Source organism: Pelobates fuscus, chromosome 2 (genome assembly GCF_036172605.1).
Source record: "Pelobates fuscus isolate aPelFus1 chromosome 2, aPelFus1.pri, whole genome shotgun sequence".
Taxonomy (NCBI): Eukaryota; Metazoa; Chordata; class Amphibia; order Anura; family Pelobatidae; genus Pelobates; species Pelobates fuscus.
In genome coordinates, this window is record NC_086318.1 from 374,792,796 (window position 1) to 374,815,118 (window position 22,323).

Genomic DNA, 22,323 nt, shown 5'->3' on the forward strand with positions numbered 1-22,323 from the left:
CAGTTCACTTGTGCTGTATTAGCAGCAGCAGCCAGAGAGACTCCTGTGTCTGCTGCAGGCAATGGGACTCGCTTCCAAGAGGGAAGCAGCCTCACTGCAGCCCAGAGCAGAGCATCCACAGAGCCATGCCGAGGGCATCAATGCCATGCTCTCAGTTCCTGTTACTGCAGTAAAGCCTGCAGATTGAAGTAGGGTAATTGATTCTCACAAGCTGCTGTCCAGAACACTATGACATCTTTGATCTAGGATTTTATTATAATTGATGGATTTATTATTATTTTTTGTATTTTTCCAGTAGATGATAATGCCAGTAATGAGCAGAATAGAATGGCTTCTAAAAAGAATTACTTCCTGGAGAGGATCGTTCCTTGTGCAATGTATCTGTCAAGAGGTGTAGAAGTCACTGGAATTATATCTGCTTGTGTTTGTTGAAAAGCATATTGTTTGGGCTCTGTCAGGTTGTAAGTGGAGGGCTCTGTGTTTTATCAGAGATCAGACAAGAAGAAGAATTGGAGAGCAAAAAAGTGCAAAGCAAAATGTCGAAGGGTGTTGGGGAAAGTTCTGTGGAAGACCTGGCTAGGGTTTCTGACGAGGAGCTTATGAAGTGGAGTAAAGAGGATCTGATCCAGAGGCTCCGCAGGGCAGAGGCTGACAAGATGAGTGCTATGCTGGATCACAGCAATCTGATCAGGGAGGTAAACAGGAGGCTGCAGCTTCATCTGGGGGAGATCAGAGGGCTAAAGGTAAGAAAGCCAGGGGAGCTGCAACAAGCAGCATACATTAACAACATTCTAGCCACCAAATAACATTCTATCCATCAACCAACATTCTAACCACCAAGCAACAACATTCTATCCATCAACCAACATTCTAACCACCCAACAACATTCTAGCAATCAAACAACATTCTATTCATCAAACATTCTAACCACCAAGAAACATTCTAGCCACCAGGCAACATTCTAACCACCCAACAACATTCTAGACACCAAACAACATTCTATCCGTCAAACATTCTAACCACCAGGCAACGACATTCTAGCCAGCCAACAACATTCTAACGACCAAACAACATTCTAGACATCAAACAACATGCTATCCTCAAACATTCTAACCACCAGGCAATTCTAGCTACCAAACAACATTCTATCGGCCAAGCAACAACATTATATCAATAAAACAACATTCTATCCACCAAGCAACAACATTCTATCCATAAAACAACATTCTATCCACCAAGCAACATTGTAACCACCAAACAACAACATTCTATCAGTCAAACATTTTAACTACCAAGAAACAATATTCTATCCATCAAACAACATTCTAACCACCAAGCAACACCATTCTATCCATCAAGCAACATTCTATCAACCAACAACATTCTACCCTTCAAACAACATTCTACCCACCAAGCAACAACATTCTATACATAAAAAACAACAACAACCAAAAAGCCTTCTATCCACCAAACAACTTTTTATTATAACCAAACAATCCATCACCCACCTATCTACTAGATCCATTGAAGGTTTAATTCCAGTTTGGAAACAATTCATACACAGACTGGAAATCCATCCCATTGATGTCCCGTTCCCTATCTCACACTGTCTTAGCATTCATTCATTACATAATGTGTCAAATGCACATGTAAGCAAGGCGTGTGTTTTTTATTTTTTATTTTAAATTTGATTTCTTTATAGATCACATTGAAACATATCTAGAACCAGAACACACGCCCCCAATCCTTAGTGAACAGAATATTAGCCATGTTAGGAGGGCACAAGATTATGAAAATATTGCATTCTCAATATAATGCATGCACTTATTATATACAATGTAATAAAACAAGTGCTTGTCATGACCTGTCACCTGGGCTTTGCCTGGACTCGAGATGTGAATTACTGTATATACTGAGTTTCATGCCGGTAACTGGAGCTGGTTTCTAGTGAGAGCTTCCTTGCTGTGGATGCGATGATGTAATGACTCTGGTGATTTAATGTGTTAACTCCTTCATTGCTACAATAAGTCTGAAAATCACAATGCACTTTACAGGGCTCAGCTTTCTCCTGCACATTGTATTCAGAACATCTAATATTTTAGATTAGATAAGGTCAATGCCAATTGCAGAGGTTTAAATAATGCAGGTGTTTGAATTCTTCTTACAATAAAAAGGATGGAAAGAGAGAGTGCCTATTATAATGTTTTTAAAAGTAAATCTTCACCCCCCATCCCTCCAATAAAAAAATAAAAATAAATGTATTGTTTCAGCTACAAGAGATATTGATGAAATACTGAATTTTAAAAATCATTTTACTTTTGACATTAGTTTTACATTAGTAAATAAACATATTTATTGTGTTATTTTTTTTAATTGTATCTTATTGGTGACATCATTAGCTGCACTGTGATGATCTCATAGTATTTATCAAATAATATATAATAATTATAACCACCAAGTTCACCCAGGATCAATTTGCAACAAGATGGGTTGTCTGGTACCTTAATCCTTCCAGTCACATTATATCCTCTCATAATAGTACCAGATTATAATGGTCATAAATATATTCAAAACAAATACACAGTAAATTAGCTTAAAATATTGCTGCAATTTAGTGTATATTTTACACTTACCTTAATTCATTTGCTGACAATCCAGTGAATGACATGACCAATCTACGTGCATTATAAGAAAATTAAGAATAGATTAAATTAAGCTAAACGCACCTAAAAACCCTCCAAGTAAACCTACACTCATCAGTAAATCAACAAAAAATATAAATTATTAGTAATTAAAACAATATGAAAATAATGAATTGTATATTGTCTATTACGGATTCTCTATAGTACTGATGTGGAATTTCCCAGATCTGGAAAATATTAGACTGATCTAAACTGAAGGATTAGATTTGCATGTAGATTTAGAATTTCTCCAGATAAACCTTGATCAGCTTTGACAAAGACAAATTAGAATGTTGTAGTCATATGAGATAAAATCACTGGTTCCTTAGATGTATTGGTCTCTAGTTCCATAGAGGATGTGTAATATGGTGACAGCACAGAACATGATAGGCTTATGGAACAAATATATAATTCAGAAGCATCCCATTCTTGAAAAGTCCCTTGTATACAATTTCTATAAAATACAACATAACTAATAATTACAATAATTTAAAAAGTAAATACTTGTAGCCACCTCCTTTCTCCTCGTAGGTGCCATTACTCTAAACTTACTCAAGGAACTTTTGTAGAATCTCTTTCTCTTTATCCCCATTGAAAACAGAACTAATTAGAACTAGTGATGTCGCGAACATAAAATTTTCGGTTCGCAAACGGCGAACGCGAACTTCCGCAAATGTTTGCGAACCGGCGAACCGGGCGAACCGCCATAGACTTCAATGGGCAGGCGAATTTTAAAACCCACAGGGACTCTTTCTGGCCACAATAGTGATGGAAAAGTTTTTTCAAGGGGACTAACACCTGGACTGTGGCATGCCGGAGGGGGATCCATGGCAAAACTCCCATGGGAAATTACACAGTTGATGCAGAGTCTGGTTTTAACCCATAAAGGGCATAAATCACCTAACATTCCTAAATCACAATGGATATGGATTGACACCTGACATATGACATATTGACACCTTGACATATGGATTGACACCTGTCCTCAGAGACCCTGATACACACTGACACAGAGCAGAATAGGGACTGTTCCCCCTACATAGGGTCACTTGGCAGATATGGATTGACACCTATCCTAAGGATCCCTGATACACACTGACACAGAGCAGAATAGAGACTGTCCCCCCTACATAGGGTCACTTGGCAGATATGGATTGACACCTGTTCTCAGAGACCCTGATACACACTGACACAGAGAAGAATAGGGACTGTTCCCCCTACATAGGGTCACTTGGCAGATATGGAATGACACCTATCCTAAGGATCCCTGATACACACTGACACAGAACAGAATAGGGACTGTTCCCCCTACATAGGGTCACTTGGCAGATATGGATTGACACTTGCCCTCAGGGACCCTGATACACTCTGGGGGTGACTTACTGTCCTCCCCCCGCCCCCACCCCTGCGTGGTGGGTGGGGGCCATAAAAATAATGAGGGGGGGACCTACTGTCTTCCCCCCAGCCCCCACCCCTGTGCGGTGGGTGGGGGCCATAAATCACAATGGGGGAGGACCTACTGTCCTCCCCCCGCCCCCACCCCTGCGCGGTGGGTGGAGGCAATAAAAATAATGAGGGGGGGACCTACTGAAATTCCCCCCCGGCCCCCACCCCTGCGCGGTGTGTGGGGGCCATAAAAATAATGAGGGGGGTGACCTACTGTCCTCCCCCCTGGCCCCCACCCCTGAGCGGTGGGTGGGGGCCCTAAAAAAACCAATAAGGAGGTGACCTACTGTCCCTCTCAGCCCCCACCCCTGAGTGGTGGGTGGGGGCCCTAAATAAAAATTCCCCCCCCCCAATCAAATGTGACTAGGGGTCCCCAAGCCCCTAGTCACCCTCCCCTTCCCCCACAAAAAGTTACCCCCTACCTACCCCCCTCACTCTAAAAAATAGTGAAGGGGGGATAAAATAACTAACCTGTAAAGAAAAATTCAACTTACCATTTGACGTCTTCTTTTTTCTAAAATCTCCTTTTTTCAGCCCCAAAAAGGGCAAATAAAAAGCCATAAGAACCGACGCAATTAAAAAAAAAAAACGAGCGCAAAAAAAAAAAAATCCATCTTCACCCATGGAGGGCTCCGCGCAGACTGAGCTCTGTAGGACGGGGGAAGGCTTATAAAGCCTTGCCACGCCCTGCAATTAGGCTAAGAACACTCTGATTGTCTGGTTTAAGCCAATCAGAGTGCTCTTTGTCATTTTACACAGAGTGGGAAAATTCCAAAGAACTTTCCCACGCTGTGTAAAATGACACAGAGCACTCTGATTGGTTAGATTCCAAGCCCACCAATCACAGTGCTCTGTGTCATTTTACACAGCGTGGGAAAGTTCTTTGGAGTTTTCCCACGCTGTGTAAAATGACAAAGAGAACTCTGATTGGTGGGCTTGGAATCTAACCAATCAGAGTGCTCTGTGTCATTTTACACAGCGTGGGAAAGTTCTTTAGAATTTTCCCACGCTGTGTAAAATGACAAAGAGCACTCTGATTGGCTTAAACCAGCCAATCAGAGTGTTCTTAGCCTAATTGCAGGCCTTGGCAAGGCTTTATAAGCCTTTCCCCACCCTGCAGAGCTCAGTCTGCGCGGAGCCCTCCATGGGTGAAGATGGATTATTTTTTTTATTTATTTATTTTTTTAAATTGTGTCGGTTCTTATGGCTTTATATTTGGCCTTTTTTGGGGGTTGAAAAAAGAAGATTTTAGAAAAAAGAAGACGTCAAATGGTAAGTTGAATTTTTCTTTACAGGTTAGTTTTTTATTCCCCCCTCACTATTTTTTAGGGTGAGGGTGGTAGGTAGGGGGTAACTTCTTTTGGGGTGGGGGGTGGGTGACTAGGAGCTTGGGGACCCCTAGTCACCTTTGATTGGGGGGGATTTTTATTTAGGGCCCCCACCCACCACTCATGGGTGGGGGCTGGGGGGAGAGTAGGTCCCCCCTAATTTTTTTAGGGCCCCCACCCACTGCTCAGGGATGGGGGACAGGGGGGGAGGACAGTAGGTCCCCCCCCTCATTATTTTTATGGCCCCCACCCACCGCACAGGGGAGGGGGCCAGGGAGGGAGGACAGTAGGTCCCCCCCTCATTATTTTTATGGCCCCCACCCACCACGCAGGGGTGGGGGCGGGAGGAGGACAGTAGGTCCTCCCCCCATTGTGATTTATGGCCCCCATCCAACGTGCAGGGGTGGGGGCCGGGGGGAGGACAGAAGGTCCCCCCCCTCATTATTTTTATGGCCCCCACCCACTGCGCAGGGGTGGGGGCAGGGGGAGGACAGTAGGTCCTCCCCCCAGTGTGTATCAGGGTCCCTGAGGACAGGTGTCAATCCATATCTGCCAAGTGACCCTATGTAGAGGAAACAGTCCCTATTCTGCTCGGTGTCAGTGTGTATCAGGGATCTTTAGGATAGGTGTCAATCCATATCTGCCAAATGACCCTATGTAGGGGGAACAGTCCCTATTCTGCTCTGTGTCAGTGTCTGGGGGGAGTATCTGCAGTAACACAGAGTGTCTGGAGGGAGTATCTTCAGTAACACAGAGTGTCTGGAAGGAGTATCTGCAGTAACACAGAGTGTCTGGAGGGAGTATCTGCAGTAACACGGTGTCTGGAGTGAGTATCTGCAGTAACACAGAGTGTCTGGAGGGAGTATCTGCAGTAAAACAGAGTGTCTGGGGGGATTATCTGCAGTAACACAGAGTGTCTGGAGGGAGTATCTGCAGTAACACAGGGTGTCTGGAGGGAGTATCTGCAGTAACACAGGGTGTCTGGAGGGAGTATCTGCAGTAACACAGAGTGTCTGGAGGGAGTATCTGCAGTAACATAGGGTGTCTCGAGGGAGTATCTGCAGTAACACAGAGTGTATGGAGGGAGTATCTGCAGTAACACAGGGTGTCTGGAGGGAGTATCTTCAGTAACACAGAGTGTCTGGAGGGAATATCTGCAGTAATACAGAGTGTCTGGAGGGAGTATCTGCAGTAATACAGAGTGTCTGGAGGGAGTATCTGCAGTAACACAGAGTGTCTGGAGGGAGTATCTGCAGTAACACAGGGTGTCTGGAGGGAGTATCTTCAGTAACACAGAGTGTCTGGAAGGAGTATCTGCAGTAACACAGAGTGTCTGGAGGGAGTATCTGCAGTAACACAGGGTGTCTGGAGTGAGTATCTGCAGTAACACAGAGTGTCTGGAGGGAGTATCTGCAGTAAAACAGAGTGTCTTGGGGGATTATCTGCAGTAACACAGGGTGTCTGGAGGGAGTATCTGCAGTAATACAGAGTGTCTGGAGGGAGTATCTGCAGTAATACAGAGTGTCTGGGGGGTATCTGCAGTAACAGAGTGTCTGGAGGGAGTATCTGCAGTAACAGAGTGTCTGGAGGGAGTATCTGCAGTAACACAGGGTGTCTGGAGGGAGTATCTGCAGTAACACAGAGTGTCTGGAGGGAGTATCTGCAGTAACACAGAGTGTCTGGGGGGGAGTATCTGCAGTAATACAGAGTGTCTGGGGGAGTATCTGCTTGTAACATTTATATGCACTAAAAAAAATAATAAAAAAAATAATAAATTGAAAAAAATAAATAAAATGGTTGCAGCTTCCGAATGAATCTAAAATGGATGCTGTCCAGTAGGTGGGAGGGTCTGCTAGGGAGGGTGTGCTGCTGATTGACTGGAATGTGTCTGCTGACTGTGAGGTACAGGGTCAAAGTTTACTCAATGATAAAGAAAAGGGGGCGGACCGAACATCGCATGTGTTCGCCCTTGGTGGCGAACGCGAACATGCTATGTTCGCCAGGAACTATGCGCCAGCGAATCTTTCGGGACATCACTAATTAGAACTGTTTATGGCTTGGCGTGTTATTTTTGGACATGTTTTTGCTACATAAACAATATGTGCTAACACACATGCACCAAATTGCCTTCATTGCCCTGATGTGCCCATGATAAAATATACTATATTCAGCCACATCTCAAAAAGATAATTTTGATCACTAATTATTAAATACTAAGAACTAATGAGAATTCATGTTGTGGCAACTGACATTTAATGTGGATAAGTGCAAGATAATGCATCTTGGACGTGAAAACCCAAGGGCAGAGTACAGAATATTTGATAGAGTCCTAACCTCAACATCTGAGGAAAGGGATTTAGGGGTGATTATTTCTGATGACTTAAAGGTAGGCAGACAATGTAATAGAGAGCAGGAAATGCTAGCAGAATGCTTGGTTGTATAGGGAGAGGTATTAGCAGTAGAAAGAGGGAAGTGCTCATGCCATTGTACAGAACACTGGTGAGACCTCACTTGGAGTACTGTACACAGTACTGGAGACCCTATCTTCAGAAGGATATTGATACCTTAGAGAGAGTTCAAAGAAGGGCTACTAAACTGGTTCATGGATTGCAGGATAAAACTTACCAGGAAAGGTTAAATTATCTTAACATGTATAGCTTGGAGGAAAGACGAGACAGGGGGGATATGATAGAAACATTTAAATACATAAAGGGAATCAACACAGTAAAGGAGGAGACTATATTTAAAAGAAGAAAAACTACCACAACAAGAGGACATAGTCTTAAATTAGAGGGACAAAGGTTTAAAAATAATATCAGGAAGTATTACTTTACTGAGAGGGTAGTGGATGCATGGAATAGCCTTCCAGCTGAAGTGGTAGAGGTTAACACAGTAAAGGAGTTTAAGCATGCGTGGGATAGGCATAAGGCTATCCTAACTATAAGATAAGGCCAGGGACTAATGAAAGTATTTAGAAAACTGGGCAGACTAGATGGGCCGAATGGTTCTTATCTGCCGTCACATTCTATGTTTCTATGTTTCCATGTTTCATGTAGAAATATATCACTGCCATAGAAATTTTCGTTTTTAACAAATATAATTAATTTTCCATGTGTGTGTTTATTTCTAAATATAATTAGCACAGTTATTTCAATGGGCAAATCATGTATTTAGATCTTACACTGCACAATGGGTGCAACGATTTCTCCTTAACGTATTGTTTGACTGTCTTTGAGATTAGTTATTTCAACCCATTTCTGACATTATCTGTGTATTTTTAAAATAAAGGGACTGCATACTCACATTAAGAAATGATGTGCTTTCTCTGGTCACTCAGCATATTACAAAAACACCAAAGCACACTCACGGGTCTTTCAGATGTCAACAGCTGTCTTTATTGAAGAAACAGCAAGCATGAATTACAATGTGGTGTTTAACATTTCAGTCTATGTTTAGGGACTGTCATCAGGGCCTAATGAAAGTTCTTACATGTTGATGGAAAAGTTAAATGCTGTAGCTATAAGTGCCTAAAAGACCCATAAGTGCTTTCTTGCATTTAAAAAAAAATTTGATTTATTCTTTATATTTTTTTTCTTTATTTTCTCTCTAAGTGATTCATCAAGTAGCCACTTGTGTCTACTAAGTTAACCACTAAGATAGGAGGAAACCGACATTGTAAAACTATCTTCATCATATAACCCTACTCATTAAAAAATACAAAGCGTTTTGTTTAGTAGTTAAATAACTACTAGATGCGGTTTTTTTTTGTGTGTGTTTGTTTATTTTACTTGTGTACAGCAAGAATATTCAAACCATTTTTCCCGACAATATAAATTTTGGGACCCTTGAATTTAGGCCATGTGCCAATATTTTGCTACTGAAAAACTGATTTGGTAACTGAATCAGACCAATCAAAAATTTGTGAAAATAATATTAAGTAAATATTTTGCAGTACACTGATTGGGCCATTTTTGACCATGTGTCTTACTGAACGAGTTAGAAAAAGTAACCAATACATGGAAAAAGACGAGGAGCAGTAACAAAACCGAATACTGTATTTATAATATATTTATTAAATATATAATATTTAACCCCTTCCCGACCTCGGACGTACCAGGTACATCTGATAAAAAATGGTTGTTAATGACCTCAGGCGTACCTGGTACGTCCGTGGCAAATAGGCGCCATTTAGTTACCTGGACCAGCGTTCTTGGCGATCCCAGTCCTGGGGACTGCCAAGGAGCCCAGCAGTCCCCCGGCAGCAGCTCTGGCACTCCAGGGCCATGTGATCACCATGATAACATCGCCACAAAAGAAGTCTAAGGAGCTGCCAGCAGGTGGACTGCCTGAGCTGTCAGGCCGTCCCACAGGCAGCAAAAAGTTGTAAAAAGTAAAATAGAAATACAAATGTATATATTGTACATATATTATATATCTATAGTATATTATAAAATAATTAAAGCATTTTATAATATATTATAAATATATATAATACATATATATGATTGCATTATAAGTGTACTTTGAGATATATTCACATATATCTCAAAATACACTTATAATGAAAACATATATATGCATAATATACAATACATCATAAAATGCTTTATTTTATAATATACATATATAGGAAATTAAAGTGTGTGTGTATTATATGTGTGTGTATATATACACATGTATTATCTGTATACATTTTATTTATTTTTGCATTTTTCCTAAGTTGTGTTTTTAAAGCTGTTGTATACAGCAAACACAGACTCAAAGGAATCCATGTTTAAAATGGAATGAGGCAGAAATGTGATTCTTTGTTATCCTATTTTGCATATGTCCACCCAGAATCCTTTGCGGTATCCTTTGCGGTAGTAAAATCACTGCAGATTTGTGATTTCTGTGGGAAAAGCAAGTCTTATGGCTTGAATGGCGTGCAGATTTTTGTTTAACATTGTATAAATGTTATACATAAATATATATAAATATATACATAAATATATACATAAATATATATACACACACACACATTCTACATATATATATTTAACTATTAATAACTACATAATTATTTGAGTGACCTGCCTGACAACCCAGGCAGACAGTCCAGAGAATTTAATTGGCCCTATATTTAACCCCGTAACTTTCCAAAACACCATAAAACCTTTACATGCGGGGTATTGTTATACTTCGGAGACCTCACTGAACACAAATATGAGTGTTTTCAAAAGTAAACCTTATCACGGCGATAATATTCATGTAAAAGTGCAGTTTTTGTTTAAAAAAATGCAAAAAAACGAATAAAAGCGCTAACTTTGGCCAGCGTTGTGACTAAGTGGCTACTAAAATATACTGGAAATACCCCATTTTGAATACCCTGGGTTGTCTACATTTGAAAATGGTATGCCATGATGAGGTTAATTTTCATTCCTGGGCTACCATACGGTCTCAAAAGGCAACATAGACTCAGCAAAGCAATCTGGCAAACCGAATTGGGCAAGCCCTATATTGACTCTGTAACTTTCCAAAACACCATAAAACCTGTACATGGAGGATATTGTTAAACTCGGGAAACTTCGCTGAACACAAATATGAGTGTTTAAAACAGTAAAAAATATCACAGCGATGATATTGTCAGTGAAAGGGAAGTTTTTGGCATTATTCACACACAAACAGCACTTTCACTGATGGTATCATTGTTGTTATACGTTTTACTGATTTGAAACACTAATATTTGTGTTCAGCGAAGTCTCCTGAGTATAGCGCCTGAGTTTTGTCCTGCCTAGGGCAACACAAAACCAGGATACACCCCTGGTTAAATATATATATATATATTTTTTACTGCTCCTTCTTTTTTCCCTCTATTGCTCACTTCTCACTTGACCTTTAAATAAAATCAACATTTAGTGACTGTCCTCTAGCCATCAATAATCTTTATTTCCCTATCAATCATTTTTTTTATTTTGGTGCCTCAGGTGGAATATGGAATCACGAATCAAAAAGAACATGCTTCGTCAATGCACGTTTCTGTTGGGTAGTAATTCGGGTACATTTCGGCTCAGAGTTTAGGTATTTGACCAGTCATCTGATTGACCCAAAGTCATTTGAATCGCCCTATGGACAGGAATTAATCGCCAAGTCTAAGTTTATATACAATAGAGAGAGACCAAATACTCAGTCAGTATTGTAATTAGTAGTGGATGCTATCCGTTTCAGTGCTACATAATAGTAGACAAAATATTATCACTAAACATTTGCATTCATTTCATCATCTTTACAAAGTTCATTTAATACGTTCAAAATGTTGATTTTCCTATATCTTGCAATATTGCAACTATTTTTTTTTAAAAGGTTTAAATTTTGTCTGTCTGCCTGTTTTTCAGTCGGTCAGTCAGCCTGTCTGTCTGTATTTCATTTAGTTGGTCTGTCTGTTTGTTGATCTGTCTGTCTTTCTATCCATCTCTTTTTCCATTTTACTTTAATGGGGATTCATCTAGTTAACTCACTCACCACTTTCCCTTTTATATTGACACATTTCCATCCTGAGAAAAGTTCGTTTCCATAAACCACCCTGCCGGTACCTTTCAGAGGACAATTGCAATGTCAGACTATAATTTCATCAATCAATACATATATAAAAACTCGGTCTGTGTATAAAAATTGATTAACAAGAGTAATAGCTACTTTTATATGCTTGATGGAAAATATATTTATATTGTTAAACCATCCCATTTTACGTAGTGGTAGATATTTCCTAGAATATTTTCAGTAACAAAAAGGAAAGTTGAACTATTCTGTATATGGATTCATTTGTGTACCCATATATACATTGCCATACACAATATGTTCACCCAGAAATTAATTGTAAAAAATATAATGTGTAAAAAAAATAAAAAAGGGCTGCTAAAGGGAGGACCACCAGGACAGGGAGCATGTGGTCTGCACCTTCAGTGGATGCAGACCACAGTAATCACTCCCTGCTGGCCTGGTGCTTAGTAATAAATCAGAGTGTATTCTGATAATCTAAGCTGCTGAGCTTTAACTCGCTTATTGCCTGAATAGTGAGGGATTGGTTAATGTAGTCTACATCTGCCAGAGGTACAGATCACATGCTCTCTCATTTGAACACAAGGGACTTAAACTGTCAGTAGACCACCAGGGCCAGTAGCCACAGTTCAGAAGTACAAAACAGAACACATGCAAACTCATTACACACACCACACACATTACATACTGCCAGCAAACCCCACATGCAGACAGCACACAACCAACGCACACAACAAATTGCACACAACCAGCTAACATAACAGTACATACAGCCAGCAGACATCATACTCACACTACATACAGTCAGCAAATATCACACACAGTCAACAAACATTACACACACATATTACACATTGCCAGCAACATGTGCATTGCACACAGGCAGCAAACATAACACACACTTTACACGCAGTCAGCAAACATCACAAGTACACATTACACATAGCCAGTAAAAAGCACATTACAGAAAGGCAGCAAACATCATACACAAACAGATATTACAGGTAACACACATTGCACACACTGCATACACATAACACACATCTGGCCTACATGACACACAGTTAACACATACAAAGACATGACAGACAACCTACATGCACAAATACACATTACACACAGTCACCATACAAGCACACATTTGGATGAGTAGAGGGAAACAGAGGATGTCATGCTTAGGTTTATTCACTAACCTCCAACTTTTCATAAATTAAATCTGGAAAAGGTTTTGTCTATAGTCGGAGAGTTTTTCCAAATCATCTTTTTTTGTTTCCATTTTTCCATTTGGAGAGCTTAGTGAATAACCCTGACAGTGTGCATGGCTCTAGGCAGGTGCCTCAATCTGAAAGTAGAAAGTAGTAGGGCTACTGTGTTAATGTCTTGGACAAGGAGATATTTTAAAATTTACACACTACTTACCTTGTGCATAATACTAATGGAGGTGAGTTATTTGATCAAAATAGATAATTAGCCTTAAAATAGGACCATACCTGTTCCACTTTCTTTCAATACACTGTCTGTAGAAGCAAACCAACTCTTACAGGATTATTAAACTGAGTGGCCTAATGTAAGCTAGCTGTGTCTATAGTTGAGTTGGATCATTTTTACAGTATGATGTAGTGAATATGGTGCCACAAGGGCTCTGGGTGTCCCCATTGTTAGTAGTCAATGACTACTTCTTGACTTCTTACTTGAGGTCTGCGGGGCTCTGCTACCCTCCTCCACTACTTCCAACAGAGAGCTGGAAGTTCCTTCGTTCTTTTCTCCTGAGCTAAGCCATACAATTCAGGGTTATTTTACTGGCTGAGAGCATCAGATGACCAATCTCAGGGAGTGAGCTAAGCTTTGTGCCGCCAGGCTTAGCTCAATCAAAGAGTTTCCAGGTCTCTCTGACAGAAGTAGGAGCTGCATCCAATGGACTCCAGGTAAGTTAAACCATTCTAAAATGAATTTACTACTTACAGTGAGGGTCCACCAGAGCACACCTAGCACCATAACCACTACAGTACACTGTAATGGCCATGGTGCTTGTAGTGTTCTTTTAGTTTGCTAGTAATCAATATTTGGTGAATAATTCTGTAAAAAAATATGTAAACTTTTTATAATAAGCATTGAAAAAAAAAAACATGCAATAAGTTTTCATTGTTACTTTTAAAGCAGAAGAAAATGTGATTTAAATACATTAGTGACTAGTTTGTGTTCATCATTTACTATGTCTTAACCACAACTGGAAGTAGCAGATGAAAGGAAATCATTAGAAGATCCTATTTACCTCTTGGGAAACAACTAATACATATTCCTATCTTCCTTTCTGGGAATCATTCATCAAACAATGAGAGCTGTTAGGCACATTGGTGATTAGCTGCATTCCATAACTCAAGAAGAGGAATTAATTGTCTCACACACGATAAAAGACATGTTTTAATGAATTACCCCCAATAATTTTTGCTTAGTGACATAGAAAAGAAAGTTAATTATGCTATTGCTTCAATACAGATGTCAAGAACTAATGCAGTCCTGCATCAATAAATATTAACAATGGTTTATTGTGATTTGCTAATAAGTGAAAATAAACAAGTTCAAATAATACCTTGCATTCAAAAAATATAATTTGATGGGGGAACACCAGGAAAAAATATTTAACTAGCAAACCAAGTTAATTCACTCTTGACTTAAGGCGGCACTGTCATGGCCAAATACCGTTTTTTTCGAACCCCCCTCCCGACTCCACTACATCTAATTGACCCCCCTAGTCACCCCCAAATGCCCCTAACCCCCCCATATTACTTAGTTTTGAAACTTTATTTTCTGCCCGGACCTAGGTTCTGGGCGCCACCATCTTTGTGTGGGTAGATGAAGGCCCTGTGGGAAACGTCATCTGCCCACACTAGATAGCGCTGTGAAATTCCTGCGCATGCCCAGTTAAATACTTGGGCATGTGAACGGAAATGTAATCTATTCATTCATTCGTCTGAAAGACAAAGGAATTAATAGAAATGTCAGACAAACAAACAAACAAACACTGAATATGATGTTTGTTTGTTTAGTTCATTACAAGGAGGGAGCTACCGGCGCGCAGCTCCCTCCTTGTAAAATTTCAAAATAGAAGCGTCAGGAAGCAGTGCTCCTGCCATTTCCTAAACCCCCCCCATGTCCTCCCTCACTCTATGGGGGTCAATATGACTCCCATAATAGCATAAGGGAGATTGAAATATCCCGAATGCCCCTACTCCCTATGCCGCGAGTAGGGGCATGTCTACTAAACAGTGATCAGCCTGTCCCTGCTCACTGTTAAAAAAACCAAACCCTAGTACCCCCCTTCCCAAGCCCATGCCGCGCGAGTGGGAGCTATTAACCCCCCTGAGCGGTGGGTGGGGGCACTAAATGAGAATGTGGGGGGACCTATTGTCCTCCCCCCGGCCCCCACCCCTGAGTGGCGGGTGGGGGCCCTAAATAAGAATGTGGGGGGACACCTATTGTCCTCCCCCCGGGCCCCGAACTGAGCAGCGGGTGGGGGCCCTAAATAACAATGACGGGGGACCTATTGTCCTCCCCCTGGCCCCAACCCCTGAGTGTCGGATGGGGGCCCTAAATGAGAATGTGGGGGGGGGGACCTATTGTCCTCCCACCCCTGAGTGGCAGGTGGGGGCCATAAATAACAATAAGGGGCGGGACCTATTGTCCTCCCCCCCAGCCCCCACCCCTGAGCGGTTGGTGGGGGCCCTTAATGAGAATGAGGGGGGACCTATTTAATCCCCCCAGCCCCCACCCATGACCGCTCGGGGGGGGGGGGGGCTGCAGGGGGGGCTCTATGTCCCCCCCTTCAGTTTAATAGCCCCCACTCGTGCTGCACGGGTGGTGGCTCGGGAGGGGGGTACTAGGGTTTTGTTTTTTTTAACAGTGAGCAGCCACATGCTGCTCACTGTTTACTAGACATGCCCCCTACTTGCGGCATAGCGAGTGATAAGTCAGTCTATGTTGTGCATATGATAAGTGCCATTCACGTTCTTCTTGTCATCCGTGCTTATTTGATACTTGACAAACCTTTAGAAGAGAGGTTAATTTCCTCTTATTTTTCTTGCCTTTTGTATTTTATAGTCTAAGGTTTAAATCACAATAAGTACCTCCATCTTCCAATAGTTGAATGCAATGTACAAAGCAAACCATAAATACATTTTAATGTATTCTTGGTGCACGTTTTGCATAGCCAGATCCCTACCACTGTGATGCTGTTGAGAACAGAGGTTGGGACTTCCATCATGAATGTACTTATCCCATAGATCTCAATGGAATGCAGTCTTGATTACCTTGTGCATGGAATGGACAACATGATGAAAGGTAGCACTCATTAATTGGTAACTCGAGGTGGTATGTCCCAAGGTACCCTCACTATACCTCCAAATAGAAGGAAGAGCTTTATTCCACCCATGTGGACATGACAACGTTTCAGACCCATTTGTGTCTGAAACATTGCCAGGTCCACACCAATGGAATAAAGTTCTTTCTATTATCTACGCTAGTGTTTTTTTTATTTTCTACCTTCTGCTTGGGATGTGCGTCTTCCATATGAGTGGGGGTATGCGTTCCTGTGTACTTAAAATGTACTCCCCACTTCAGGCAAAAGCAGGAGATGTGTACTCAGTGGTCAGAGAAACCATAAGTGACATAAGGAAACTACCAAGGCAGAGTCAAAACAAATGGAAAAATGTATAAATATTATTTTCTCCTTACAATTCTACCGATATTCTAGCTTGCAAAAAAAACAGATAAATCTGTTCCAAGACTCTTAGATAATCTCCCAGTCAGTGTCAGTCGCTCTCAGATTCACACTGAGATAAATAGAATAAAATTGTATATGAGTGTATATGTTTAAATGCAGTGTATGTGTTATACGCTACTTAGTCTGCTGCTGCAGTTTATGTCCCTCTGGCAATCTCACTCACTGGCTCTTTCTACTCCTTTCTTGTAATTCTATCCGCTGCTCCTTCGCACTGCGCTCTAATTTGCACAACACAAAACACAGGCAAGATTCACTCATTTTACTGGATTTTAATACTATAGTTGAGTTTGAATATGATACATTTGCTGTTCACTAATTGGCTGACAGTTGACCTGCGCATGTTTTACAGAAGATTAGCCATGCATATTCCTTTGAATAGTTTAACCATTTTTTTTAGACTGCATAATTTCCACTTATCTCTGCCGTTCGTACAGGAGTTAAATGCCATAGTTATATATAAAACATTAAATGCTGGCTGCTAAGAAAAAAAAGTGTTTTTCCTCCAATAATTAAATAGTTTTTGACGATATTGCATTCTGTTTATAAGACACAATTCATTCTTTTTTGTGTGATCAGAAAAAATGAATCTAGCTAACTAATGTTTTATACATTTAAGTAATTTGGATGTCCAAAACAATCAATACCCTTTTAATGTTTAAAGATCATTGAAATTCTGTTTTTAAGAAAATCATATAACTTAGTTCCAACTGAACATCTAAGGCTTGAAATATATTTTTTTCTTTCTGCATGGTATAAATATATCCACAATGACAAGTCCCTGCTTAAATAATTATCAATGGCAACTAAATATTGCAATTTTTTGGCCATAAGTTGCCACACCATAAAGGACTCTAATAAAGTAAGAAAACTTTTAGATTACATCATTATTTTTATTTATTGATATACCTGACTGTGACAGATAGTATAAGGTATAGGTACAGAAGGTATAACTGGACACATAGTGTATTGCAAATTTTGAGATGTCCATTGTTGGTGTCATCACGTAATCTGTTGTTTAGCACCATTAGCTCAGTTGTGTTTGTTCTTTACTTTACATAAAGTATGCTAGCGATAGGAATTAGCAGGTGACTTGTGACTATGTTTAAATGCTAACGATGCAGGAGGGCATATTATAGAACCACTAAATAGCAAAATATCATATTAAGTTTTTAACCCCTTCCATACACATTATGGGATTATGGATGTCAGGATGCCAGATTGAGGCTCTTTCCTAGTGCCTTATTATCTGTTCTTATTATGGCTTTGCGTAATGTGCAGTGGCTGTGTGTTGTATGTGTGTGAGGAAGACTGTGTTATGTGTGTGTGTGTGTGTGTGTGTATGGTTGGTTGAGTGTCATGTGTGAGTGTGTGGAATGGTCAAGTGTTTGTGTGGAGGAGGCTGAGAGCTGTATGAGTTTGCCTGGGGGTGCTGCTTTGGTGGTGTTTGTGGTGACATAATGTAGTGTATGGAGAGAAATCTCAAGATTCTCAAATCTCAAGTTTGTCTTGTGTGGTGGCTGAGTAGATGTTACCTTGTGTGCATGCATTGTTGTGTTTTAAGTGGTGTGTGTGTAGGAGTATCTTTTTTTCTGAATGTCATTGAGTGACTTCATCTTTCCTCGTCCCACTACTTTTATCTTCCCCCCCCACTAGTCTCCTCCAAGCCACCTTCCCCACTTGTGTCTCAATCCAACCCCAGTTTTATCTCCATCTATTCCAACCTCTTTGTCTCTCCCTACACTTGGACCTCTCCCTCTATTCCACTACTTATCTGTTTTTCCATTCAGTTTATTTTACCTTTCTTACCATCCTTTTGTATCTGCTGTTTTCATGTAACTCTGAATGATGAAACTTTGGACATTTAAACTGCCATATACAAATTATATCATTAATGATGTCATCAGGAATTCCCTAAAAACCCTGATTTGAACCTTTCCGCTTACTCTGATTGGGTCTTCACAGACTGCAGAGGGTGTTAGATGTTGGGCTGTGCACGCTGCCCAGTGCTAATCAAGGGTAATTGGCAGGGTAATGGGTTAATCTATATTAGGAAAGTAGATGGTTAATTAGCAGGTAAATGTGTCAAAATGTAGTTTAGGGAGCTAGAGGGTTAATTGGTAAGGACATGTGGCAATCTAACTTGAGCACGGAGAAGGTGTATTGGCAGGAGAAGGTGGGGTCTGGGAAGTCAGTTATTTGGCAGTGGCTGGACATTTTTGGGAAGGGAATTAGGTACTTGTCAGGGATGGTATTGGGTTCTAACAAGTTCTAATTTGTGAATAAATTTGAAAAAAATGGGAGAGGTATTAGCAATAGAAAGAGGGAAGTGCTCATGCCATTGTAGAGAACACTGGTGAGACCTCACTTGGAGTATTGTATGCAGTACTGGAGACCGTATCTCCAGAAGGATATTGATACTTTAGAGAGAGTTCAGAGAAGGGCTACTAAACTGGTTCATGGATTGCAGGATAAAACTTACAAGGAAAGGTTAAAGGATCTTAACATGTATAGCTTGGAGGAAAGACGAGACAGGGGGGATATGATAGAAACATTTAAATACAAAAAGGGAATCAACACAGTAAAGGATGACAGTATAGAGAGTGTAGTGGACGCATGGAATAGCCTTCCAGCTGACGTGGTAGAGGACAACACAGTGAGGTAGTCTAAACATGCGTGGGATTATTTTTTTTATTTTTTATTTGTGGTTGACCGGTACATTTCTTCAATAATGTTTCTTATTGTTAACATTTTATATAGAGCACATCCTAATATATACTCTGTAATTTAGAAGTTTGTTTGTTTTCCTTCCTGCAATCTCAGCATTCATTTTAGCGTAAACCTGCAACCTTTGGTCTAGGTCCTTGAATCTTACAGTATTCTTAAATGGTAATAAACAACTCTCTGAGGCCTTGATATCCATCTTTAATACAGAGCTGATAGTTTTTATGTTCCACGAGCATTGCCGTCAATTTAATAGGACACGCGATAACTCCTGATTCCATTCAGTCATGAAATTTATCTCATACTGTTCACTGACGGGGAATTTCTTAATTCTCAATCCCCAAAGGAATCCATTTTCTTTCAGAGCAATACTCAAACGTGGATTCATTGTTCCAGAAGTATAAATCCTTAAAAGGACCTTACGTTTTTAAAGGAACACTCCATAAAATAGTTACAATTGAATATATATCTACCATAGAAAATATGCATGGGATTTCCTTTGCATGTTCTATATGCAAAATCTTGGCTTGCAATACATGAAGATTTAGTATCTAAGGCAACTGTCCAGGCTCTCTTATTCCTTTCCAGCAAAGGCCTTCTCTGGCTGTACAGTCACAGACTTCTCAGTGAGCAGTATTACAGATTATTAAGGATTTCTGTACGGAAGATGCTCTGGACAATTGCCTGCCTCTTGCAAATGTAAAAAGACCCGTTGTCTGATTGACAGCGGGGTAGTTGTAAATACTAACAAGCAGGGGCGGACTGACCAGTCGGGCACTTCGGACATGGTCCGAGGGCCCGGCTGGGAGGGGGGCCCGCCGCCATCAGGGGGCCCGGCGGCAGGGCCGGATTGCCCCACCGCGGCCTCGGCATCTGCGCATGTAAGTGCCACCGGGTGGCCGGTCCGGTGGCACACTGAAGGGGCCGGGTACATGCTGGAGCCGCCGGGCCGGGTGGCAGCCTCGCCGGTCCGGCGGCACTCCTGTCAGGCTGTCAGTAACGCTGAGGACGGAAGGAGGGGAGGAGCATGTCTCTCTCACATGCTCCTTTGCGGTTCCCACAATTCCCAGCACAGGATGTGGGAACCGCAAAGGAGCATGTGAGAGAGACATGCTCCTCCCCTCCTTCCGTCCTCAGCGTTACTGACAGCCTGACAGGAGTGCCGCCGGACCGGCGAGGCTGCCACCCGGCCCGGCGGCTCCAGCATGTACCCGGCCCCTTCAGTCTTCTCTTGGTAAATGGGAGGGGGGAAAATAAAACAGAGAGGGGGAAAAGATAGAGGCAGGGGAAGAAACAGACAGTGGGAAAATAGAGAGACAGGGGGAGGGGAAGGAAAGAGACAGAGGGGGGGGGAGAGAGTGACACAGGGAAAGGAGGGAGAAATAGACAGGGGGAGAGTGAGACACAGGGGGAGAAAGAAGGGGAATAGAGAGATGGTGGAGGGGGGAGAAAGAGACAGAGGGGAAGAGAGATGTGGGGTAGGGAGAGACACAGGGAAAGGGGGGAGAAAGAGACAGGGGACGAGAGATGTGGGGTAGAGAGAGACACAGGGAAAGGGGGGAGAAAAAGACAGGGGATGAGAGATGTGGGGTAGAGAGAGCCACAGGGAAAGGGGGGAGAAAGAGACAGAGGGGAAGAGATATGTGGGGTAGAGAGAGACACAGGGAAAGGGGGAGAAAGAGACAGGGGACGAGAGATGTGGGGTAGAGAGAGACACAGGGAAAGGGGGAGAAAGAGACAGAGGGGACGAGAGATGTGGGGTAGAGAGAGTCACAGGGAAAGGGGGAGAAAGAGAGAGGGGATGAGAGATGTGGGGTAGAGAGAGACACAGGGAAAGGGGGGGAGAAAGAGACAGAGGGGACGAGAGATGTGGGGTAGAGAGAGACACAGGGAAAGGGAGGAGAAAGAGACAGAGGGGACTAGAGATGTGGGGTAGAGAGAGACACAGGGAAAGGGGGGAGAAAGAGACAGAGGGGACGAGAGACACAGGGAGAAAGGAGAGAGACCCACAAGGGGAGGGGGAGAAAGAGGCAGAGGGGGAAGAGAGACTGGGAAGGAGAGGGGAGACATGGACACAGAGGAGCAGTGAGGGGGAGAAAGAAACATACAGAGGGACTGGGGGAGACAAAAAGGCACACAGTAGGGCTGTATATATAATTGGTGGATCGCCCCAGCCGATCTCTCTCCCCGGTCTGCAGGCACTGTGCGGGCAGCTGGCAGGGAGGGAAGAAGTGAGGACCCGGGAGCTTAGCCTGCAGCTTCTCTGGGTCCTTCTCACGCAAGCACAGAGCGTTGCCGCAGTTACCACGGCAACGCTCCGGCTCTCGCAAGAGTGAACTCTAGCCCTGGAGCTACGGGCTAGAGTTCACTCTCAACACTGCGACCACCAGGGATTCCTGGTGGTCGTAGTAGTGAGAGTGAACTCTAGCCCCATACAAACACTGCCCCCCCACACACACACCATACACATTCACTCACTGCCCCCCATACACACACACTGTCCCCACACACACCCTACACATTTACACACATTGCCTCACACACACACATACACAGACCCCCATACTAACATTGCCACACACACCCTATATGTTCACACACACACACACTGCACCCCTCACACATTGCACCACTGCTCCTATACCCTACTACAGCCCCATATCCCAGCAGACCCCAGGTAAGTTTTCAAACTGTTCTTAAACGGTTTGACTACTTACTCTGGGAGGGGGTCCTGGCCCTCCTGGCACCATAACCACTACACAGAGCAGCAGTGGTTATTGTGCATGGATTATTTCTTTAAATAATCTACAAGTGCCCCCGTAGCCAGCCAGC

The 22,323-nt window shown here is 42.1% G+C and overlaps 1 protein-coding gene across 1 annotated transcript in view; it reads left to right on the plus strand.

Moving 5' to 3' along the window:
- The first annotated feature begins 227 nt into the window (after positions 1-227).
- The window catches only part of CCDC85A (coiled-coil domain containing 85A), a 337,993-nt gene continuing 315,897 nt past the window's right edge, over positions 228-22,323 (plus strand). The window contains exon 1 of the mRNA XM_063443740.1: positions 228-743. Coding sequence (XP_063299810.1) covers positions 537-743 — 207 coding nt within the window. The 5' untranslated portion in view covers positions 228-536. The remainder of the gene's footprint in view (positions 744-22,323) is intronic.